The 24,973-nt window shown below is 47.3% G+C and overlaps 2 protein-coding genes across 4 annotated transcripts; both read left to right on the plus strand.

The window, feature by feature from the left end:
• Positions 1-594: 594 nt before the first annotated feature.
• Positions 595-4,138, plus strand: ATP6V1G1 (ATPase H+ transporting V1 subunit G1). Of its 2 annotated transcripts, none has more exons than XM_075717180.1 (3): positions 595-684; positions 2,175-2,275; positions 3,723-4,138. In XM_075717180.1, the coding sequence occupies exons 1-3, from the start codon at positions 603-605 to the stop codon at positions 3,894-3,896; spliced, it is 357 nt and encodes a 118-aa protein (XP_075573295.1). In that variant the 5' UTR covers positions 595-602; the 3' UTR covers positions 3,897-4,138. The 2 variants fall into 2 exon arrangements, with proteins under 2 accessions (XP_075573295.1, XP_075573296.1); XM_075717181.1 differs by having other exon boundaries at positions 2,175-2,209; positions 3,777-4,138.
• A 50-nt stretch (positions 4,139-4,188) lies between these two features.
• TMEM268 (transmembrane protein 268) lies at positions 4,189-24,973 on the plus strand. Of its 2 annotated transcripts, XM_075717178.1 has the most exons (11): positions 4,189-6,462; positions 12,837-12,993; positions 13,266-13,416; positions 15,351-15,679; positions 17,606-17,715; positions 18,263-18,370; positions 19,610-19,759; positions 20,850-20,960; positions 22,662-22,742; positions 23,635-23,820; positions 24,653-24,973. In XM_075717178.1, exons 4-11 carry the CDS (start codon positions 15,574-15,576, stop codon positions 24,830-24,832), a joined length of 1,032 nt encoding a protein of 343 aa, XP_075573293.1. In that variant the 5' UTR covers positions 4,189-6,462; positions 12,837-12,993; positions 13,266-13,416; positions 15,351-15,573; the 3' UTR covers positions 24,833-24,973. The 2 variants fall into 2 exon arrangements, with proteins under 2 accessions (XP_075573293.1, XP_009476865.2); XM_009478590.2 differs by lacking the exons at positions 4,189-6,462; positions 13,266-13,416 and having other exon boundaries at positions 12,749-12,993.

The following is a 24,973-nucleotide window of genomic DNA, read 5'->3' on the forward strand; positions in this document are numbered from 1 at the left end:
CCTGGATGATTATAAATTCCCCTGTGCATCCATGGCTCTGTGCTTGGCGGTGAGACCCCATGTCCTGTGCAGCCAGGAGGAGATGTTACTGCCCAGAGGGGACCAAATCTTCCTGTGAGGGAGTCTGGTGCTAACGGCAACGTGCATTCTGGGTTTGCTGTAAGGCCAATGATTAAAAAACATGAAAGAAATAAAAATAAATTCTGTCCATTGCCGTGCTGAAGGGTGCTAAGGGAGGATCCCTTCAGATTTTTAACCTATTTCCTGGCCGGGGGCAAAGAAAGCACCCGGAAACCCATGGAAGGGAAGGCGGGCGTCACCCCCGGGCTCCACCGGCTGCCAGCAAAGCCCCGCCCGAGGCGGGCGCCGCCGACCCCGCGCTCGAAGCCCCGGGGGCCCGATCCCGCCCGCCGCCAGCGGCAGCGCCGCGCCCCGGCCGGAGGGGGCGTGGCCGGGGCGGTGGAGGCGGGAGGGGGCGTGGCCCGGACGGGGGCGTGGCCGGGGCGGGGGCGTGGCCGGGACGGTGGAGGCGGGGAGGGGGCGGGGCCTGGCCTGACGCAGTGACGTTGGCAGCGGCGGCGAAGGGAAGGGAGGGCGCTGCCATGGCGAGCCAGTCGCAGGGCATCCAGCAGCTGCTGCAGGCCGAGAAGCGCGCCGCCGAGAAGGTGGCCGAGGCCCGCAAGCGTGAGTACGGCCCGCCCGGCCCTGCTCCGCCGCCGGGGCCTGAGGTGGCGGGGGAGCCCAGCCCAGCCCAGCCCGGCCCGGCCGCCTCAGGCCCAGCCGCCTCAGGCCCAGCCGCCTCAGGCCCAGCCGCCTCAGGCCCAGCCGCCTCAGGCTCGGGGGCGAGGGGGAGCGGGGAGCTGCTGGTGCGGCCCCGCCGAGCGCGGAGGTGCCGCCGGGGTGCTGGAGCCCGGTCAGCGGGAGAAGGCTGATGGCCCGCCCGGCCGTGCTGCCGCCGGCGGCCGCTCGGCAGCGCAGGGGGCGGAGGAGCGGTGTCCGCGGGCCGCGCTGCCGGCGGGGGTCCCCCCCCGTGCCCCTTTTGGGGGGGGTGTGTGCAGGGCCTGCCTTGCTCAGGGACCCGAGCGGCGCCGGCAGTGCTGTGGGGCTCGCCGGTGAGAGCGGGGCCAAAGGGCTGCTCGGGGCGGTGGCGAGTGCAGTGGGGCTTTTTGGGAGTGTGGCGTTGGTCTGCTCCTCCAGAAACCTGTCTCCTGTGTGAAGGTATGGAAAGTGAAGGCGGATGCACCCTGGTAGCGGTGGGGAACCTTCATTCCAGCAGCTGGAGAGGCCTGCACAGGTCTTGGAGGAGCTCAGTGACTCCTGACTGCTCCCTAGGAGGAGACCACCATCAAAACCCTGGCCTTCATGGCAGCAGGGTCTTCAGTTGGGGGATGCTTGTGCTTTTCTGCATCTTTCCTCTCTTAATTTTTTTTTTTTTTCCTTCTTGATGAAAACAGTGTATTTCCATGTTGGTGATTAGCCATTTTGTAGAGTTGAGAGAGCTACTCCCTGGGGAGCCAAGTCAGCTTTTCCTGTTAGGTGAGAGAAATTCTGGCTACAAAGATCCCCACCTTTACAAATTTTTCCTGCATCAAGCTTTTTTTTTTTTTTTTTTTTTAAATGAAGGTGCACTGTGGTGCAGTTCTACCCCCTGACAGTTTTATGAGACATAGATTGTTGTAGCTCACTCTGATGACAATAACCTTGGGTGTGGTGGAAAGCCTGAGAGGGGAAGTTGATGCAGTAGCCAGTTTTTCTATTGGTTGCACAATCTGGGACAAAACTAGAGACTTAACGTTCTTTCTGCTGTGCTCTTTGGGATCCCTCAGGGATGTTGCATGCTCCCATGAGCAAGGCCAGGCCTGCAGGTTGTCTAATGCGTTCACTGGCTCAGAGAACCTCTCCATTTCTCACTGGTGGAAGCTCATTGTGTGGTGAGCTTGGCGATGGTTTGGTGGCGCACAGGGTGACCTCATGCTCCTGAGGTTGGCTAACACTGCAAAGCTGGAGGGGCTGTGAAGGTGCATAGTGCCCTGCTGATGCCTCCTACAGAAGGAGTTGCTGCAACAGCAAATGCTACAGTGACTGCTGCGCATCCAGTAGCTGGAGAGGTGTGGGGAAGTACGCCCTCAATATTTCCTCTTCTTTATTTCATTTGGTATGTTCTTTGGAAACAGGAAAGAATCGGAGGCTGAAGCAGGCAAAAGAAGAAGCCCAGGCAGAGATTGAGCAGTACCGCCTGCAGAGGGAGAAGGAGTTCAAAGCTAAGGAAGCAGCGGTTTGTTTTCTAGATCATTCACTGTTACCTATCCAGCCCCTTAGCCTTGGGTGTTTGGGGTTACTTGCCCTGAGAGCAGCCCTCAGGGTGGAACGTGTTGCTGGAGGAGTACTTCCACAACTGCCTTCTTCTGATGCACAGCCACGTGTCATGGAAAAAACAGTGGAAGTGAATCAGAACACATGGTGTATTGCATCTCAACAGCTAGAACTATTGACTGGCAGTGAACTAGCTTAATAAGCTCATGTACTGGCTGGTGCCCTGATGGGTAGCAGCCTCCCAAAACCTGCTGTGTGCAGCAGTGTCAAAAAAAGACCAAGCTCATTCCTTCGGTGACAAGCTGGTCTACAATGCTAATGTGGTAAAACCACTTGCCTCATAGATGCTGCTGTCTTGCTTAAGCAGTTGTAAGGCTTGTATTCTGCTCAGCAGTATTGCCTGCTGTGTCCCAAAGGGGTTTGTTTTCCTTTCATTCTGAGCAGGAGGAGGTATTCCCAAAAGGCGCAGAGCTGGGGCCTTTCACCAGCCAAGGGCTGTAGCACAGTCAGGATGTTTCCACTGCCTGTGTGCCCCTGTTAGTTCTGAAAACTTCAGAAAATGACCTGGCAACCCTCTCCTCTGTCCGTCTTCTGGTTAGCACAATACCACCTCCTCTGTTCTCCTGCATAATGGCCTCCATGTCAGTAGGTTGAGATTAATTTTTTACAATCACTTGTTAGCTTGGTTCACTAGGCGTATGATGCCAGCCAATTCCAGGCTAGTAAAGTGGACTTCACTGCCTGTCAGCTGGTTCTGTTTTATTTTTCCTTCTCCAGAGAGGGAAGCTCTTTGAATTTGAGTGCCAGAGTGCTAGTCTCCTTCAGTCTACTTTTTCTGTGCCTTTTCCCCGCACTTATAATGGGAGTTTGCTCTCCCTGCCCCTGCTTATGGGGCAAGAAGGACATTGTAAGCTGTGAGGGACCCCTTGCTGGGTGTATCATGTGGCCCACAGTCCTGTTAGGAAGGCAGAGATTTCTATAAATATTCTCCAAGAGTAGAAGCAATGAGATGATGTAAAGACTGTGCTTAAACTAAATCATGGGTGTTACTTTTCTTACACTATCTAGTACAGTAGTGCCCAGGGGTTCCTGGTTCCAGTCGCCAGTACAGCAGGGCCTTTATTTCAGGCACTCTTTAGAAGCCCATGCTCTAAACTGATAGATGATGAATAAGAGATGATAAAAGGCATTGGCTGTGGATAAAATACAAACTTAGGCAAGTTTACTGGGATATCTGAGTAGAGAACCCAGTGGTACTTTTTTTTTTTTAGTGCAGTTCTTCCCTCAGCAAAGATGAATGGTTGAAATGCAGTGAGGCAGTCCAGAACAACAAAATCCAGAGCTAGGCATAGAGTTTTCTTTGTCAAACTACTTGCATGTGAGCTTTCTCTTTCCTTTGCTATTTGTAGGCACTTGGATCTCATGGCAGCTGCACCACTGAAGTTGAGAAAGAGACTCAGGAGAAGATGAGTGTGATCCAGCAGAACTTCCAGAAGAACCGTGAGGTGGTCCTCTCCCAGCTGTTGTCGCTAGTTTGTGACATCAAACCTGAAATCCATGTGAATTACCGCATCAATGGGTAGTAGTGGAAGAAGGAATGGGCATACTGGAAATGCTGGTAGTAATGTCTGAGCTTCAAGTGGAATGTACAGCTCTTAGCCATACCTTCACTGTTCTGTGTTAAATTATTTCATTGAGTTGTAGGTCATCAATATCTTGTTGGAGTTCTGTTAGTTTCTCTCCTGACACAGATTCAGAGCTTATTCAAACATTAAATGGCCATGTCTCAAATCTGTGTTAAGTTATTAAATATATATTCAAGTTGGCACATTAATGCTCCCTTTTTATCTGGATAGTATTCAGTGAGAGGCTTTCATCTGAGAGAGATGCTGACCAGGTTTAAATGGAGAGCCTGTGTCAGTAATTGTTAGACCTGTGTAACTGTATCCTTGTCGACCAAAATGCATTTTTCAGTGTGCTGTTAACCTTTGTACGGGGATTAAACCTTGTAAGAAGAATTCTCTGGCTGTACAGTGCTGGCTGATAATTTTCAGGTGCTTGAGTTTCTCTGTATTGAATATACTCTGTATATTCTGCTGTTAGCTTGAGTTACAAGTTTGACAATATGACACTTGAAAGTAAAAACACTTATTTAACTCCAAAGTCTCTAGTCGGTCTTGTTCCTGCTAACTTGTTCTGAGAGTACTGACAGGTCTCACTGTGTTGCATGGGAGTCTGGACTCTGAAGAAAGAGTATCAAGTATTGATAAAAGAAAGAGTAAGAGATACAGAAAATGTCTGAAGGTCGCAGCAGGTAAGTTAAAAACCATTACAGAGCTCCTCCTCTTGGCTCCAGTCTGATGCTCTACCTGCCAGATCATTCTGAAAACCTTCAGGAACAAATGTTCTTGTGACCATTAGGAGAAATAAAATGTTGCCAGTTCACTAGAATAGTTTGATAGCCAGGCATTGTGCAGTAATTGTCCTCCCTTTAGTCAAGTACTGGTCACTGCTTGGTTCCTGCTGTACCCGGGAACAGTGTGAAATAAGTGGTGGGACTGTCCATGTGTAGCTTCTTGCCGCTGTAATCAAAAGTACCCATGAATACATCAAGAGGTTTCATGTTTCAGCTGTTTCTTCCTCTCCCTTTCTCACCAGCAGAATATTAAATGTAGCTCTGCTTTTTTGCTGAGTTCAGTTTAAGGCTTTTTGCAGAAAAGAGACATCGATGAGCACATACCTGATCAGACCCAAGAGTCATGCAGTTGGGGGTCTAAGCAAGAAACTTTATTGATGCTGTTCCTCAGACAGAACATCCTATATTGCCACACACCCACAGCACAGCATTGAAAAGCTGCTCAGATCTGTAGAGTTTGATTGTGATTGGGAGGGAGGAAAGCAGGATGGGTGAAAGTCATAACAAAGGAATGAATGTCTGCCTGCAGTCACACAGGACAACGAAAGAGTAGACTGCTATGGTATCTCCTGTTGTAACATTTTATGGTAGTATACTGTGGTTCTGAAAGGATCTCTTTAGGAATTCAAGCTATTAAATGGGTTGTGAAATTGAAACAAAAGCTGCCTGCAAAGTCAAATGTGCCAGGCTGGGGAAAAAGCTAGGTTGGTACAAGGAGAACAGGATCAAAGCAGTTTTAATCAGTCTGGTCTAATGACTGGTGAGGTGCTATGGCCTTGTAAAAGGTTGCAGCAATGCTAATTCTACTCTGTCCTTTGGAGATGAAACATTTCTTCCTGTTGAGAACAGGTGCTCAGACTCCAGCATGATACTCCTAATAGGAGTCCACCTAGCTCCAGGCTGTAATTAGCAATTTCATCCTGTTTGTTTATCAGAAAAAGATTGCTACTCTGTCCAGTAAAAAATATGGTCCATGCCCCACTTTCTCTTGTTGGTTCATAAGTTTCCCTTTGTTAATGAGGACTGCTGTCCTTGCTCTCTAGAATAGTAAGAGGCAGGAGAAAAGGAAAAACCCTTCCCTGATTATTTCCTCTTGGCAAAAGATGGTGTGAAGACTTCCCCCTTCAGAACAATGTGTTGCAAGAATATACTTTTTTCTGTAATATTTCCCTGAAACTTAACTGTTGAGAATTACCAGACTCTATAACTTTGAACAGAAGCGAGTATTTCCAGTTATTGATCTCCAGGAAGGCTGGCTTTGTTTGCAGTGTAGATATTTTGTTTTAAATTGAGATTCTCATCTTAGCTGTGATGCTCTGGGAAAGGGAGACCTACTGCTATCTTTGTGCCTAAGCCAGGCTGTGCCAGAAAAATACTCTGCAGGGAACAGTTTTCTACTGACAGAGGTATGGAGCTGGACATGTGACTTCTTGCCTCTGAAATCTGAGTTTTCTAGACTTTCTGCAGCAAGTTTGATTAGTAAGAGTAAAACCTACTCCAACTGCTAGTATAAATCTGTCTCGGAATTCTCCCTGCTGCTGATCCGCCTCCATAATCCCTCGCAGATGTATACAAATGGCCCCATGTATATGAGCCATAGGTTGCTTTTGTACCACGGAAAGGGCCGGAAGCTGCTTTGGGCACATATACCGCTGATTCCCTTAACTTGAGCTCTCATCCCTGGAAATACCGGCTGACTGCCAGGACGGTCAGAGTCCTGGTGCTGTATGGAGGTAAGAAGTGGTCAGCACTCGTGTCTTGTTTGGTTCGTGCGATGTGAAGTGAATGGCTGCTGCGGTTGATTTCTCCCAGTTAAAAATGCTTGCAAATAAGCACTTTCCTGGGATCAGTGCAGGCGTATTAGGATTTAAGGTGCCGTTTGGCTCCCGTCACGTCTATGTTCATCAACAATGGTTTGGAGTTGATTTTTGTGGAATTTCTTTTCACACATTATCTATATATTTATAGAGTTAATACTTTTGGCTTTTAAAATACCATTGAGAAGGCATGTCATCAGTACAAGCACCAGATGGACAAATGGCTTATTAACACCAGAATATGAGTGTCAGCTGGATGGCTTAACATGCTGTACGAGGTACAATTAGGACACAGATTTGTGCTGTTTGAAGCCAGAGTTCAATTTTTAAGGCACGTCTGTGTTGACAGAGCTTGCTCCCTGCTTAGCTTGTGCTGTTTGGTCTGAAGGGCAGTGTCTCCTTCTCTCTGCTGCCTGTTTAAGCAAGGAGTTAAAGAGCTCAGCACCCCTCTGGGAGGGGAGGCAGAGGGGAAATCAAAGCCCCGGATCCTGCTCAGGTCTGTCACCTCTGATCTGTCTAATGATGCTTAATATTTTTCTTTTTTTTTGGTCAGTTCAGAGCCGGCATGGGTTTGATCCCCCTGTGCGTTTGTTGCAGTTAAATCCAAAAAACATGAGAGAAAGGTCTAGCAATGGACAGGAGGGATGAAATGTGGTGTGTGCAGTGATGGAAAGGAGGTCCCTCCCCAGTCATTCACATCCTGGGTGATCCCACATGGGGCTGCAGAAAGCAGGCAAAGGGCAAGGCGGTGCCGCTGCTGGAAGATTCATTCAGTGTGGCATGTCAGGAGAGTGTGCTGCTTCCAGTGTTTGGTTCATGGGACTTCCTGTGACATTAGAACAATTACCATTTAATTATTTCTATAGGACCATTTTGTGTATATTTAACTTGTAATTTTTTTTGTTTGTTTCAAAGAAAGTAATTTTCTCTTCTAAAGATCCACCCCCTTCCCCCCCCCCCCCTCCCCCCCCCCAGCCTTTTCCCTTCTTCCCTTTCGGGGCCAGGGTCCAAACAGAGAAATAAAGGAGGGAAATCACCCCCAGCCCCAAATCTGGAATCCAGGACTTTGAGAAAGCTTTCATTAAGAGGGGAGCAATTTTGACTGCCAGTGCCTTATCACAAACTCCCCTGGCAGCTTGATTTGGACCATTTCAGAACCACAAGAGAGGACCCTAAATTTTCCCAGTGCTGTGGCTACTGCTGAAGATTGATGAGCCATTCCTTGTTCTGCCTTGTGAGAGGCTGCAGCTAGATGGTCATGTCAATGTGCCTCGTACAAATTGTTCAAGGTATTCCAGTGTGTAAATACAAATTTGGCAACCTTAAATTCCTCATTCTGCTTTTGTGAGGTCCCTACGCAATTCCTGATGATCTTTAAGAAAGCTGGGGCTTTTTTTTTTTTTTTTTATATGCTAGATAATAAGTCCATCAAGCTGATGGCAGTCCCTCTCACCTGCTTTCTGTCCACAACTTTGGGCTCCTGCTGTTTTCCCCATCTGAGCCCACAGCAAGCGGGGCTAGCTGGCAATGAGTAACCCTACAGAAAAGCTAGCAGTTTCTGGCCTGTGAGGCAGCTTCTGGGAGATGTGGCTAGCAAGATGCTGGGTCCCAGCAATAGCTGCATATAGAGTAGCTGGGCTCAGTCTTATAAAAGCACACCCTAGTTTTGACTGACTTGTGCTCTCCTGCTGTTCTGGTGTGCCATTGTGCACTCCCTTCTGTAGGTTACAGATAACTATGTAAAAAGAATGCCATTCTTCTTCCTTCTCTCTGCCTGTATGAAACCTGCTTGTTTTTCCTTTTTGTCTCTATTTTCCTCATCTGGAATCTCTTTCCCTTTTACCTGACAGCAGTAGTTCTTGCACTAATGCATAGTAAGAAAGACAAGCCTAGAACCCAGTGATCCCAGCTGAAGTTTGGGCTTCAAAGTATTAAAAGACTATCAAGAACCCTCGAGATCAATTTTGTTGAAGAAGTTCCCCAAAATAATCCAAGAAAGGATCATAGGGTAATCTTCCTTTGAGGTTGAAAGGAGAAAGTACTAATTTCATGCAGAAAAGATTTTATCTTGGACTAGTATAGGAATAGAAAATAAATAGGTATTAAATTACATTTAGCTGTCTCAAAATAATCTAATAAAGCATCTGCTGGATCAATAGCTGAATCATTATCCCAGGCACATAGACAGTGTTCCCTCTTTTAATCTGAGATGCAAGAAAGAGGTTTTTACATTACCATAATAAAAAGAATAATACTCTAAGTCTTCATAGGAAAAAGGCAGAAGTAGGGAAAAAAACCAAGAACCACACTTGATGCCTTAAGCAAGTGTCATTTTTCATTTGAAATGTAATTTAGGGATATGTGAAATAAAGTTTTTATATTTAATGACTGTCAATCTGTCAGCTTTGCTGAGCTGTTTGAGAAAAAAATCCCAACCCAGAGTCTGTGAAGACGACTTCTTGTGCAGGAAGATGGGAAGGGTAAGACAAGGCTTTCAACAACTTTGTTCTCGTAATTAAGGCTCACTGGAAAATAATAATAATAAAAAAAATGGAACAGTTATCCACTGAGAATATGGTTTCATCAAAAGAAAATGAGATCTGCCTGTGTTGGCTGCTGCTCACTGCTGCAGCATGCACAGTCACAAACAAGACTTATGTAGGGAGAAACTGCAATCTTATGTAGACAGCTGCAAATAAAGCAGGAATAACACTGATGTGTTATCAGCCTTTCAAATATTGTAAAAAAATGTATCAAATAATGTAATAAATATATAGAGAAAATATGGTCTTTGGAGTCAGAATAGGAAAAAGCAGACTAATGAGTATATGTCTCGGTATTTGAAGCAGTGAGACTTGAAGTAGTGAAGAGTGATCTAAGAAATGGTGTTGAGAATGTGATAAAGGATGAGGTTATCCTGGAGGACAGGAGGTATCGGTGGTTACTGTCAGTCTGGGAAAGCACTTCAAATGCAGATTTTTTTTTTTTTTCTGGAATCAGGTTCCTTGTAATATATTCATTATTGCAGCATGATGGAATAGGGAGTACAGTTATAATGTATGTCCAGGACACCAAGCTGGGAAGAGATACAAGCAGTACCGAGGACTGAATTACAATTCAAAATGATCTTGATAAATAGGAGAAATGATCTGAAACCAATAGCATGAGATTCCCTGAAGAGAAGTGTAATGCTGAACTAAGAAAGGCAAAATCAGATACACAAAACCCAAGCAACCAATAACCAGCTGTACAGCACAGCAGAAATTGTGAAAATGAGGGTGAACTCCCCCAGACTCAGCAAATGTTTTGTTTTTGAAATGAATTCACCACTGTACAGCATATTGGTACAAGTGTCCTATGGATGGAGGTGAGAAAGAGAGGGAGAGAGAGTTGGTACACTCATGAATGTGGCAAGGTCTCCGTGTCCTGTTCAGATGCTGAGCTTTGAAAGAGATGCAAATAAATTGCTCTTTGAGTAGAGCATCGAAGGGCCCAGGGAGGTTTGGCAAATGCAGCTCAGAACGATGATGGTGGGGAGGTAAGGGATTATTTAGTCTAGAGACTCCATGATAGTGGAGAGTGGAGAAGTCTTGAAATAAATTTGAGGTTGTTTCAAAGTGGACAGATGTTCAATTTTTCACCAAATTCACTGAGGCTAGAAGAAGTAATACGCTTCATCTGAAATAGGAAAGATTTAGTTTTTAACTGCTTTTTACTGGGCAGGTTGAGGGGCTGCGGGTCAGATGGCTGCAGAGGCTCCAGCATTGCCACTGCTGGAGTCCTGCCATCCCCATGTCCTGGGGTTGTGCGGTTGGGTTTTGTCCCCTAGTAACTGTTGGCCCTGGCAGATGGTTTCATCGTGTTGGAAGGAAGGGTGAGGTCTCATATGGCAGTAGGGTGAAAGTGTCCATTTGTGAGAAGGCTGCAGTGGGAGCTCATCACTTAATTATCAGAGTTAAGACCAGGAAGCAGAAAACAGGCAAAGAGCAAATGAAGAAAGATAGGGAGACTTTGGAAATAGCTTTGCCATGGGTTTATGTTAAGTCAGGACTTGCTTCTTCGTAGATACCAGTGAATGAAGCTCAAGACAAAACTCAAGCTGCTTTAACTCTGATTTGTATACAACCAATTCCCCGCCAGCCAGCAGAAGCTGAACATACAGTGAACATGATGCTTCCTGGAGCAGAGAAGTCTGTGTTTTCATTCACTTTCATTTTATTCATTCTCATTTCAATTTTTGGAAGACCTTCATTTTTAAACAGGGCTAGTTTCAGAGGGCGTTGGCTGGGGTCCACAAAATAGAAGCACCTCCAGTCTGCGTTGGGATCCTGCCAGTGTCCTCTTTCTGGTTTAGAGTCAGATAGTTCCCTATGTGAACATTTGCACCTCTCCAAATTTCTTTCTAGTTTACTGATGGGTTGTGTATGTGCTGTTAATTGCCATTCTCTGTGCTGGCTTTAAGAGGGTTTAATTTCTAATGCTCCAGTTTTGGTAGGGCCATTAATAGGTGGATAGGAATGTTACAGACACACCTTTGTGTTTCAGAAGACCAGATATAAAGGCATATGTGCAAATATGATAGCAGCTTATTGTCCAGCTAGAATCTAAAATGTGTTGCTTATTGGAATATATTAATCACTGAACATTTTATAGACTATTCTGTGGGACCCGTGGCTACAGGATACCTGTTTGGATTGAGAAGATACATGGTAGGATCTCGCCTGCCTAACAAAAGAGTCAAAATTAAGCACCAAATAAGTTGATGAGAAAACCTGCCAAAGGTTTCTGAGCATGTGGCTTGATGACTGCTGATGTCAGGAAGAGTTGGGTTAGGAGATCTTGACTCTACACAACCCAGCCTGCAGATCCATCTCCTTTGGGCCAGATCTGCAAATTCAGGGAGGCGGTTGGGTGGAATATGATCTCAGAAAAATAACTGGAAAACCTTGCCTTCCATTTAGGTTGGTTTAATCTGCTGTGGAGCTTCCTCCACAGTCCCTTAGATAGGTGTGAAACAGATGCTTTGAAAACCTTCAGAGGGAAAGCCTGTTAGTCTAAAAGTTTCTAAAAATCTAATAGCATGTGGCCTTTTTTGCTGCTTGAGAGCCGATCAACTGGGATTGCTCAACACTTGGAATTATCTTTTTTTTTTTTCTTTTTTTTTTTTTTTCTCCCAACACCCTTCCCAGATGAGCAGGATTTTTCCGCTTGTGCTCATGGGATGAGGTGTTGATGCCAAGATCAGCCCACACATGCACGTCTTGCTAAACAAGAGGTGTATGGTGTACGCACTGCAGGTAATTATGAGTGTTGCTTTCAAGTTTATTGCCCCCACAGAGTTTTGCCTTGGGCATTTTTCTGCAGTGAGCTGACAGTGCTCTTTCCAAGCACTTTGGCTGTCATATTCTCCCTCTGTCAGGATCCTTGCGTGGGCGAGAAGAGGTGGAAACGAAGCCAAAGCTTTTGATGGGGAGCATTTGCAAAAGAACCTAAAGCTTTGCATGGCCCTATCTTGGGTGGGGATTTGAGCTGGGCCTTGAGGTAGTGACAACAGCAAGATTTATCTGATTTTTCTCAATACCTGGGCAAGGGTAGTATGTGAGTTGCCAGTTTCCAGTGTCACAAGATCCCATGTGGGTAAGTGGTTTTGAAGTCAGTTCTGTTCCCTGTGCAGCCACGTGATGTAATGAACACATTGCTCAGCAATGTCTGGAGCAAGCAGGGTTGCAGAAATTCATTCCTCCAAGAGAAGAACGGCATTTTCTCCAGGAAGTGTATACAGGCACTGCAATGAAGCGCTTGCCCCCACTCCCGCCCCCACCCCCTTCTTTGGACTATTGACTAAGACTAACCATCACTAAGATACTTGATTTACCCTGTTCCTAGCCTCCATGGATCCTAGATTTTGGTGAGCTGTGAAACCATGATTCCCAGGTTAATGAGTCTTTTCTCCTGTGGGGTGTCTCAGCGTTACCTCTTTGCATGAAAGTGAATGACTTCTCCAGCACGTGAAGCTGTTTTGGGTGGGTCTGTCTGACTGTGATCCTACTTCTTTTCTATAGAGTACAGCGGCTGGAGAGGAAACTCACACCCGCCCTCCATATCAAGTGCAGCCTCCTGTTTTGAAGAGGACTACAGTTCTCACCCTGTGTGTTATCCCTGTTTCTCTGTGCCATACCATGACCTTCTGCTGAATATAGAGCGACCTGTTCTCAGCCTTGATCTTCGTCACCTCTTCTGATTTCTCCAGCTCTATCGTTAATGCGTGGCTTTCACTAATGTATTCACAGCAACTAATCTGACGCAACCTTGGGATTTGTACTTTGTGAGTCCTGCCTTCCTGATTCAGGAGGAGGAGGAGGAGGACAGCCTTCTTTCTGTGCCACTCTTCAGCCCTGCATCGCCTTTAGGGTCCAGATCCAGCTCTGGACCCCCACCCTGCAAAAGGTGAGGGTAACTCCTGCAGTGGGATCTACACCCATGGCTGTGCCTTCGGTGGGGAAGCACTTTTGAGGAACTCTAGAGGGTTAAAACCACATTTCTGAAACCAGCCTAGGGGAAAAGTCACATGCACAAGGGAGATTTTGCAAGTTGGTTCTTGCAGCTCGGGTAATGAGAGGGAGCGTGGGGGTGCAGGCTTCTTGCCTTGGGTGAGCTGTGCCTGGTTAGTCCGTGGTCCCTGGGAGACACAGGGAAGAGAGTGACCTTCCTTGGCACAGGCTGTGGCTGTGGCACTGGAGACCTCCCCACTTGGCGGTGGGACAGCATGGCGCCTGGGCAGTGCAGACTGGGATGATGGCAGATAAAGGACAGTGAGGAGGAGGAGGGAGCTGAGCTGGCTCCCCAGGAGCAGGAGGTGAGCTGGACCAGGTAAGCCTCTGCTGGCTGCTCTGGAAATGAGAGAAGGGCTTGCTGAATGCTTCTCTGCTGTTTAGCTAGGGCTTGGAGGTGTCCTAAAAAGAAGGTTCATAGCCTAAAGGAGGGAAAGTCACCAGAGAGATGTTGGCATTGCATAAAGAATAAGAAGAGATGTAGAGAGACATAGAGCCTGGGGAGTGCAGGAGATAGGAGGATGCCCCTTGCATTAGCACAGGAGGCGGCAGAGGAGGATTTTGGGGGGACTGATCTCTAAAAATGGGCAGTCGCTCTGCAGTAATGGGCAATGGAGCCAAACGAGGCCTACGCTTTTGAAGAGATAAAAGCAAAACTGCTTTTGCCAACGAGCTTGTTCTGGCTGGGGAAAGCTGTTTCCCTCCTGCAGCTCCCCGACAGGCTGGGGAAGGCTGAGCTGCCCTGACCCTGCTGCACTGTTTGCTGTCATCTTCTGGTGACTGTCCTCCAGGGACTCAAAATTCTCAACATCTAAGCCAGAGAGCCTTGATTCATCTCTAACTTAACGTGACAGCAGCAGTGACAGGGTGGTAGGTTTTAATTAGGTTTTCCTTTTGTTTCTTCTGGTTTTTCACTCTCTGCTTTGCTGCTATTTTGTGTGGGCTTTTCTGTCTTGTTTTTCACCTTTGCTTCTGCTTGATGCCAGCCTGAAGGGATTGAAGGCAAAAAGGGAAAGGAGTGAGAAAACTCAGTGTTTGAATCCACCTTTTGGTGCTGGGAGACGTCCTCTGTAACACATGCCTACCCATGATTGGCAAGGAGATTGCAGTGGAGAGAGCCGCAGTCAACGTACAGCAGAAGCACTCCTCACCTGCACTGGTGAAGAGTGTGTGCTGTGCCCATCCAGTGTAACACTTGTGCAATGTGTACCATGGCTTGATTCCCTTAAGTTTCCAGCAGGTTTTTTTCTCCAATTGGAAGAACCTTTTGTGTTGTTTCTCTTGCCTTAATTTCCTTTCTGACAGTCCTTCAGCTGGTGATTATCCTGGCTTTGTGCAAGGGGGTAACTGCAGCAAAAACCGTCAGTCAAAAACAAAGCAATCCTCTTTGGAAGGGGAACGGATGAGCTCTGTGAGGGACCCCTACACCGAGAGACAGTAGCGGGCTCCTGGTGCAAAATTAAGACCAAGTAGAGGTTAAAAAGTAAATGATAGTTTTGGAGAGCCAGTGTGGATGCAGCTGAGCCGTGTGAGTGGAAGATAATTGAAAAGTAAACTTCAGAGTCTTCCAAGCATTTGTTTTAATAACCACCCACAGGCCCTGGCAGTAGGTTAGAGACCTACGTCAGCAGCATTTGCCTGGAAAACCCACGGGCACGGTGTCTGCTGTGGGGATGTGCCCCATCAACTTCTGGCACTGCCTGTGGCAGAGAGGAGAGGGGAAAAGAAAGCAGAGACCCTCAAAGGCTTTGCTGCTGCTGGGTGAGAGGTCTGCTTGCCTCTGCCTTTGGTGGATGTATTTTTCTTCCTTATCTGCACTGCTTCCTCCTATGGTGGGGAATTATCCACCGTGTCAGTGAGCGGGGTGCATTGCTCCCAGAGAAGGGCATTTACACAGTCTCCATTTTCTTCTGAAAGTGCCCATGGAAAGCAATAGCAAAAAGCCTGTTGGCTTCACGGGGAGAAATCCTGCCTATTCCTTGACTAATTGTTTGCAAAATATGAATATTTAAGGCTGTCAGGATAATTTAAGGAATATTTAAAGATAACTTTTCCACCTATTTAAAAAAAAAAAGAGTAATTGCAGGAAAAGTTGAGCCTGTGTTTATTGCACTCATGGCTGGCTAACACCTACCTGGTGATAACATCCACGGGGAGCGGGGTCCAAAGACCAGAGTGCACTGAAGCGGTCTGTGCTGTTACCCTCTATTTGCTGTCTGTGCAAGATCTGGGACTTTCTTTTCCTCTTTTCAGGGCTAGAAAATGCTTCCTTGCTCAGGGAAGATCTTGAGGAACTCATCAATGGGAGTATGAATGAAGATTTCACAATCTGGTCCCCAACGAGGAGAGCAAGTCAGCTGCCTGCTGCCTTGGGGCTGAATCGGTGTTTCTTAACAGTGAAAGATAAAGTGGATATACAAAGCTCTGAATTTCTGACAATACGACATAGAGTCCCTCAAGGAGAGGCACCTTCAGAATGGCCCGTAAAAGTCAAGCTGATGGAATTGAGAAAAATGGGTCACTTTCCTCCATCCTCTATTGTAAGAGTGATTTAAAGGAAGGATCCCTGCAGTGGGTACAAGGTAAGCAAGCAAGTTGTTGATGATAAGGAGACAGGGAGCACTGAGTACAGCACCCTTAAAATAAGAGAAGACAGATTTTTCAAAGATGCTCCTTAACAGGACCTCATTTGCAAAAGTAACTAAACATCATGGATATTTTAGCATTTCAGTGAGGGGATGGACACAATCTGACTTTTCTGTAAAGCTTGATATATGGGAATGAGTGGGCATAGAATCATAGAATCATTTAGGTTGGAAAAGACCTTTAAGATCATCCAGTCCAACCATTAACCTAACATTACATCAACCTATTGAAAACCAGGACCCTGGAAGTCCTCTTCTCTTAGCCTTTGAAAGTCAAGGAATATTTGGGAACCTTGAGCTGTTCTTTCCAAGTGACTCCCTTCCCCGGTAACAGTTTGCTCCCTCTCTGCAGCACTACTTCAGAAACTGCCTGAGGTGCTGCACAGAGACTGAAGGCAGAACCGTGGATGGCTGTTGGCACTGAGACCTCCACGCACCATTCAGCAGGGCACCCTTTTTGCTTGCTCAGTTCATGGCATCTCCTTAGCGTTCAGTTTTTGCAGGGGCGAAGCAGCTCTTGTCACTACATCAGAGCTCAAGGGGCTGAGCCCCTCTGCAAATCTCGGATATTTCAGCTTGGCACCCAATTTGCTAGACTTTGTGCCGAGCAACTTGACCAAAGCCATGGAGAACAGAAGAGCTGAGCCCAAGGCTGAGGTCATTTGGTTTTATTCTTGCTTTATACTCACCGCCTCTACTGCTCTGTGTCAGGAGGAGGTAAACCTCAGCAAACAAACAGGACCTTGTTATCCTGGAGGGTTCAGATGCATCTACTTGTCCCTTTTTGACTTGGTGCAGTCATGCCCTTTTGTAACGTAATTGCCTCGTTTCACTTGGTGTCTCCTGTTCCTGAGCAGTGAAGAGATGAGGATGGAGGACATAAGTGGGAGGGAAAGGAAAGGTGAGTGCATGCTGCATTTCAGCCAGCACAGCAGTCTGGGAGAGCACTAAGTGGCAGTGTCAACAGGAGCAGCCCCGGGGGACACCTGGCTGACCCTGGATCTGCAAAGGGGAAGGAAAGCTGGATGAAACATTTCGGTGAAACAGGATCTCATCTGAACAGCCACTTCCTTCGACCTGATCTCTTCCTCTTGACATAGCACAGCTTATGTAAACTCTAGATGAATGCCAGATGGGATGCCTGGAGTTCACAGCTCTCCTGTGCCATTCCAAGGCTGCTCTGCCTCAGCGATGAGCAGCCTGCTCCTCAAATCTAGGACAGGCTGTCCTCACACTTTTTAGGCTCCTGACTGCAACTTGGGTCTCTAGATTACATCTCTGATCATAGCCCTAGCTGAAACTGGGAGGCTGAGAGCCTTGAGCAGAGCCGTGCTGCCCAGGAGCACTGCTGGAGTGGGGACCTGGATGCTGGAGGACCGACTGGGCTCATGCTCCAGGGCAGCCTTGCCACATCCCAGACAATGTGATTACTGGAAAGCACTTTAATTTGATTGCTCAAGCTTTTTCTTGTGGTGGGTAGGCAATGTGGGATCTCTTTAAGCGGTATAGATAGCCTTAGCAACACCGAGCAGCTTGAGTCCATTGTCCTTTCAGTTAGGGATCAGTGAGGCAAGACATTATCCTGCTGAAGATCAGAGCATCATGTTATCTCTGACTGCTCACTCCTGGAATGTGTTTGGGGTTTCCTTCCTTTCTGTAGGTTGTTTCCTTACAGGGGACATCAGGCTGCTTCCAAAGCTCCTTGTGAAGTTCTTAGAAATGTCCAAGCAGGGATTCTGGATCCATTTAAAACACATCAGGGTGGTCTGCGTTCCTCAGCCTTCCCTTTGCCACGTGCTCCTCAGCTGCCAGGAGAAAAACCTATGCTGGAGCTGTGCTTATGACTCCTTTGGGCTCTTGCAGAACCCCTCAATGGCCAGGTGCTCATGGTGCTCAGCATGGACAACAACTGCTCAGCCACCTCCTTTGACATGGAGCTTTGTGCAGAGAAACTGAAGTCCCTTGGGGTTCAGGTAAGCTCCTCATGCATTATCTCCCCTGGGGACCCTGTAGGAGTGAATGCTGGCTGGATTAGCACCGTTTGCATTTGCACCCACATCACAGACAGCTTTTTTTTTTTTTTGTTTGAGAGCCACTTGTTTCAGTTCAACTTCAATCTATTCCCCATGGACTGCAATTAAACTGTAATGGTCTTGGCTTAAACCTCCATGAAGAAACCCATTCAACATAGTGCATTGCTTGAAAGTCACTCTGATGGGATGGAGCATCCCTGGGACAATCTTGTCCTTGTCCTTTGTCATAAAAAGGTGGTCTTCTCTTGTGACTTCCCCTTCACTTTCCAAGGAGATATTACTGCAAATGGGGCAAGAACACAAGTTTTTGGTCTGTGGCAGCTGTATGGATGAGATTGGATGTGTGCTCTGTGGGAGGGTGCTCTGGGACACAGCTTTCAGTTGCAGTGCTGGCCTGGCCCCATGATGACTGCCCAAGCTAGTTCTGATGGGACTAGGAGCTTGAAACTGGAGGGTGACTCTAGTTTTCTGTTTGCTCCCTGAGCAGGTGGCAACGGATCAGTGGAGAAGGTTAATCCAGGATGCCGTCCTGAAGCCTGAAGTGAGACGGTACATGTTCTACAACTCCAGGGCATTCCAGATAGCCATTGCTGTGGTAAGGACAGTGGGGTCTATCTCAGGCTTGCCATAGACGTGCACTTGCTGAGATGCTTCAGGACCTACACCTGGGGTTCTTGTGCCCAGGGAGGGAAAGAGGTTTGGGTGGGGAGGATGTACTGGTTTTCACACATCCTAGTGGGCTCCTTTGGAAATTCCAGTTCACAGAATTTCTGTAGAAGGAGGGCAAGGCACCTTCTCCAACCCGTTGCTGGTAGTCCCACTGAAGCGGGCTGTCTGTGGCTGGATAACCAGCATATGCTGAGGTAGTAGTACCTACATCAGACTTTATTTTTTAACTTGATTTTAAAAATCTGTAGATATTCTGGTCCTGATGCTAATTTAGACCAGTGGGCCAGTCAACTTTGGTTACTGAGGTGATTGTCTAGTCTTCCTTCTGTTCTTCTGGTGAGAGAAACTCCTCCAGACACTCCAACCATTAGCATCTATTGTAAGACTGATACTTTGCAGCGTGCTGAGGGTGTGACAAAAACTGACTCCTTCAGTTTAGTTGCATTTATTTTTTTGGATAGCCATTATAGATGTCTTCTCCTTTCACTAATATTGTAGGAATTGGTGCTCAGTGTTTTGAGGGTTTTGGTGCCTATTTAGTGCAAATGAGTTGTATAATTGCAAGATGATGCTGTGACACGCTGTGCTGTACACTTCGTATTTGCTTCTAGGCAATCTCCTGCCCAAATGCATGCTCTCTGAAGTAAAGGCCAAATTAATTCAGTTTTGCTTGTCTTTATGCAAAGGCCAAGTTTGTTGGTCCTTAACATAGTCCTTGAGCCCAGTGTCAGTGTCCACCATTTGAGCATTATTGTAATTGAGTAGTGTCTGCACCACCTTGAGTGCTTTGACAAAGGAGCTTTCTAAATACAGGGACTATTAGAAACATTATCAATATGCCTCAGTGAGTGCATTTCTTATCTAAATGGAAAAACTCGGTTGAAATCCTTCCTAGGTATGAATCATCATTAATAATTCACTGTGTCTTTGATAACCTGTAATTTTTTATAATAAACTAGGGCTCACTCAGTCCTTTCAGTCCTTTCTTTCCCTTATTTGTTATTGGAAAGAACTTCTGTCCTTTCTCACCCTCTGAAAATCTCGTGTGACTTAATTTATGGTAAGATATTACCCTGGGAGAAGAGACCAGTAGTTTTCTTCTTCCCTTGACTTTTCTCACTTTCATGGTTTTGTGAGTATCATCAGTCTCTCTGGATTTTTATAGATTTTCTACGTGTCTCTCTGGACAAACATTTATTCCACAGTCCAGATGTGTTCCTTTGGACGCTACTGGGAGGCCAGCGTGCTGGTGACCCTGGCTGCTGTAGCAGTCACTGTAGTTGTGATACTGGTTATCAACTGCCGCCAGAGGAAGGTAAGAGGATGGTGCTTTGTGTGTCGGCACGCAGTGTGTGGGGAGCAGGACTCCCTCCCACCAAAGTGCTGGGACCCAGGTCATCTCCTAGATGCATATGAAGAACATAATTTTCTGGGGAGGAAGGAATATATTTACAGCAGGCTAAGAGATCAGGTTCAGGCAAAGGATGTTTTACAGCCAAGTTAGGTGTCGTAATGCCTAAAACAGTAGGTGTTGGAGCCCGACAGGCTGGCTCAAAATGCCTGCTGTCGCTGGAGATAAAGCAACCGTTGCAGAGTGCAGTTCACACTCCCACGGCTGGTGGGAAGCCACAGGGGCTTGCCAGCAGAGCTGGCTCCTGCCCTGCTTCTGATGATGGTCCTTGTAGTCTCAGCTGTGTGCAGGCATTAATAGCATCATTTACTTGTGTCACTGTGGTGCTGGGACCTTGCAACAAAACCAAAAGGCAGCTCCTAACCCATAGAAGTTGCAACAACAAAATTATAAAACCAAGGTAGACTGGGCAGTAGAAGGAAACAGGGAGATGATTTTAGCATGAGAGGTGACCAGCATGCAACATCCGTTGCTTGGTTGTTGTCAACTTTTGTTGATTAGGAGTCACAGGAGTACAGAAATTTCTAAGGAGTGATCTGAAGAATAATATTGGAAAGGCTTGATTCAAAATCCAGAGGGGTCTTTGCACTGATTTTAATGGATTTTGGACAAAGCCTCTAATGACAGCTGTGCAATGATTCCTCCAAAGGGAAACCTGGCAAACATGCAGGTGCATAGAGGTTCAGGAAAGGAGACCTTCACTCAGGGACTGCTGGGGAAGGAAGAGAGAACATGGTACTAGAAGTCAATTCCACTTCAGGCATCTTCTCTATAGGAGAAATAATTCTTAGTGAGATTTCTGGCTGCACAGACATCTGCTAGCAGTAGCTAGGCCAATATGGTTGGTGACAATCCTGCCTCACTGCAGACTGCTCTTGTCACCACTTTCTTTTCTGAGATGTGGTATTTGGGATTCTCCAACGGCAGTTTGCAGCTGTAGGCTGGCCCAACATTTGCTGTAGAGCATGCTAATTTTTCCTGCATTCTTTAATAGATAAATATGAATACAGATGTGAGGCTGGCAGCTGTCAATGAAATATTTATCAAGCATGGTTTAATACTGGGGATTACAGATGCCCTGGATGGGCCACACAACATCCTACAAGTATCCTTTCTCTAGGGAATCATTTGTACCCCTCCTGGATAGCTAACGATTTGGAGGTATTTGTTGATGTTATGCTCCATGAGGATTTCCAGCGGGTGGTTTTTCTAGGATTTGTTTTTTCTCCTATTGGATGGCATGAAGGATTGGGGTTTTTTTCTTCTCCTGTAAGTGGGGATTGAGATATGCCCAAAGGCAATTGAAAATACTAGGTCTAAAAGATTGAAGTGGGATTAGTCCTTTGGGCAGGCAATTATTCCTGAAAGTGTATTATACTTACATGGCAGTGATGATTCTCACTATGAGCAGAGTGACAGCAATGTGCCTATGGCACAAAAAAAAACCAAACCAAAAAAACCCCACCACACAGAAAACCAGTGTCCCGGTCCCTGGGAGCTCATATTCTGTCTTGTAGAGACAAACTAAGCCAAAGGCATCCAAGTGCCTCTGCTCTCCAGGTGATTCGTAGCCCTGGGCTTCCTCCTTCAGGCTTGTTAGAGAACTTGATTTCACGGGGTGTGTGCCTGGCAGCCAGGTCTGTAGCTGCCAAGCACTTCAGACCTGCATGGCCTTTTAAAAATGCAGATTGAAGAAATCGGGTACGGGGAGGCTCATTTGCTGCTTTTTAGAGATACCTTTTCTGGACTAGACAAAGATTTAGGGGGAAAGACGAGAGTTTTAACACAGCATGGAAGTGTTAAAGGAAGGTGAGAGAGATGGTCTCCCAGATTTGCTGGTGGACCTCACACTCCCCCATATATACAGAGAGGTATGAAATAGAAGTGGAGAGGGAACCAAGGCTGAAACACAGGGTCAGAGAAGGGGGCAGGGAATACTGCAGGAGGGCTGGCAGGGGTGAAGACATGCAGAATGAAGGGGAAACGCTTAAGAACCTGAATTACACATTTGTTCAGCCCAGCATAGTTTTGGACCTCAGTAAGTGAAGACTAATCCAAGGAGCCTCCACCTCTACCTATGTGTCCCAGAACTGCCTGAGAACAGAAAACAACCCAAGGATTTCTCAGTCTGCTCCAATGTCAGATCCATTTTCACCCTCTAGCTTTTATGCTGTTCCTAAATGCCCTTGATGATGGCAGCTTGAGTAGATGTACAAGGGCAGACCTTTGGCTGCCGTCTGGGGGGCTGCTGCTCTCAAAGCTGGCAAGACTCACATCCCCAACACATTGCTCTTGGTAGACTCTTCACAAACAGTGCCTCTGTCCTGAAGACAAGCACCAAGTACAGTAGATTTTGTAAAAAATAAATGGAATGAATCCCTAGAAACAAAGGAAAGAAAGCAGGAGGGAGTTTAGGGGAGCTAAGTCAAGGTGACCTACCAGTTTATTTAGATGTAATGCCACTGAGATGAGTGATGGGAAATAGCCCTGGGTTATCCCATTTTTCACCCCCCCAGGGTGCAGGAGGTGTGCAAGGAGGACTGGCTGCCCTCTGGGGCAATGTCCCCCTTCCCTGCCATACCCCTTCTCTTCTCCTTTACCCTGAGGTTTTGCCATAGCCCAGACGCTCTTGGCTTAAAATTATCCCTGCAATGTGTTACTTTGGTTCCTGTGTCCTGAGCATCCCGTGGGCACCACCTGCCTTTGCCCAACTTCCTGCAAGGTCTGTACCACGATCCACACAGAGGCAGAGGGCTGCAGAGGGAGAAGTGTGGAAAGATCCCTTCCTTAACCCTGCCTGTCCCAGCTGTGGTTTGTGCACTTCAGCCCAGAGCGCTGCCTCCAGTCCTTGTCAGCCCACATCATGGACCTGCAGAGGACACGAGAGGTAAGTGATGGCAGACACAGCCCAAGCTCCTGCGGTCCACCCCTACACCCTGGCTTTGGTGGGATGGAGGTGGGCAAGGAGAACTGAGTGTTTGAGTGCCCTCCTGGGCATCCCCTGCTGTGAACTGGGAGCTGGACAGACTGGAGGTGGATGAACCGCATCTGTCAGTGCCCAGTTCAGCAGGAATTTGTTTAGGCCCTGTGGTATGTGCATGTCTGGATAATTAACCATACAACTTTAATAAAGGAAAGTCATCAAGAATCAAGGGCAAATTTTGAAAGCACGTGTCACAACTTGAAATAGCTGACACCTTGAGCTGTCCTGAAATAAATGGGATAGCCTGAGGAATAAGTAAACACTGTACTGGGTTAACCGTATAAAAATTTTGTCCTCTTGGCCTTCAGAAAATGTTTTCCTCATGAGGGTGTATAATATACAAACACCGCACTTTCCTGCACTGAGTTGCCCTTGCTGGCCACGGCCATGGGATGAGAGGTGAGGGGGTACAACCCTCAGAAAATCTCAAGGCTGCTCATCTCCCTGGATGAACAGACAGATGCAGATTGGGGAATGGACAGTAACACACCAGCTCACACATTGGCTTATATAACTCATACAGATTTAAAGATAAGATTCTTTCTGCCAGGCTGTGGCCATTGTGCTGGGAGCAGTCGCTGGCCCAAGAGGCAGCTGATGGCAGCAGGGCTGTGGGATGAAGACACTCAGCTCTAAGTGCTGGGCATGGCTTTTGGCCAATGCTGTTTTTTACTCTTTGGATGATAACTCCCAGGAGTAAAAAACATACAGGAGAAAATTGTGTCCTTTAAAGGCTGTCCTCAGGACAGCACTCCTGCCTGTCTTTAGACACCCCCAAAATCTCTTTCTCTTCTAGTCGGGCTTGCGGCACAGCCTGGACCAGCTCTGTGTGGTTATGGAGGCGGCGGTTCAGCCCGACCCAGGGACAGAGGAGGAGGCTTTGCGTGAAGAGTCCCCTCTTTTATCCAGCGGGGTGAACCTAAATAAAAAGCCTGTGACATGCAATGAGCTGCTGTGCCTTGTGCCGGAGGGCCCACCAGAGGTAATAAGAAATATCCCTCCCCGACAGACAGAGTTGCCAAATCACTTCCCCAGCCACCTCGACTCCAAAACTCATCCCAGCAGCCACCAGCCATGGGGACACCTCCTTTTTCACCAGTAGGAACACCTGAAAGCCTGGAGGTCCACACACACCTTCTCCAGCCCTGGCACTGCTCAGCAGTTAATGCTTACTGAGCAGCTAATGCTTAATCCTTGAGGAATTAATGGATTAGGCTTTTCCTTGCTGGTGGCCGGGGGTCCCTGTTTGGAAGCCGGCCTCTCCCCAGGGTCCATGCAGGGACCCAGGGCCTGTGTCCAGGCTGGGGATGAGGCACGGCCATGCTCAGCCTTTGTCTCCTCTGTGGAGCATGCCTTCAAAGACTTGTGCCGTGCTGAGAAACAAATGTGTCCTCATTCCTGCTCAGCAAGAAGCTTCAAAAGGGATGATTTTGATTTATTTTACAGTTTTCCACTCGCTATTACTAAGTGAATTCGGTGCAGGTGACATCCCTGCAGATTGAAGCTCTCTGGCTGTCTACAGGCAAAAAAAAAGCACCAGGAGGCAGTGACAGAGCAGGCAGGTCCCCAAGCAGCCTGGCTCCCTGGCCACCCACCAGCGAGTGGTCACTTCATGTCACTCCCCTGTGGGGACAGTGTGCCCAGATACTGCTGACCAGAAGGGGATCTGGGACAGTTATATATGCCATTGGCTCCTGTCCTGTTTCTTTCGGATGAGGACAGTCCTTGAATGAGGGAGCAAATGGTATTTAGTGTATCATCCACTCTTAATGCAGGTAGATGCTCTGCTCTGACACCTCTTGTGCTTGTTCCAGGTGATGGCCCAGCAGCTCCTGGTGATCTTCAGTGGATGCTACGTCCGACTCCTGGTCACTGGCCAGCTCCCTCGGGCTGTGGCAGGGGGGCACCTGGAACAGAGCAGTGTGCCCTGTCTCTGCCAGTTTATTGAGACCACCGTGCTCAATACACACCAGAGCTGGTTCATGGGCAGGTGACCGGAGGGGACTGGAAAACACTGAAATAAAAACTCTCCATACACAACAGTGTGAAGAAGCTGTGAGGCAGAGGAGAGGGCTGTAATTGCTCATCCTGGACTTATCCAGATGAACGAGTGGAAATATGACTCTAATAAAACA

Source organism: Pelecanus crispus, chromosome 9 (genome assembly GCF_030463565.1).
Source record: "Pelecanus crispus isolate bPelCri1 chromosome 9, bPelCri1.pri, whole genome shotgun sequence".
NCBI classification, from domain to species: domain Eukaryota; kingdom Metazoa; phylum Chordata; class Aves; order Pelecaniformes; family Pelecanidae; genus Pelecanus; species Pelecanus crispus.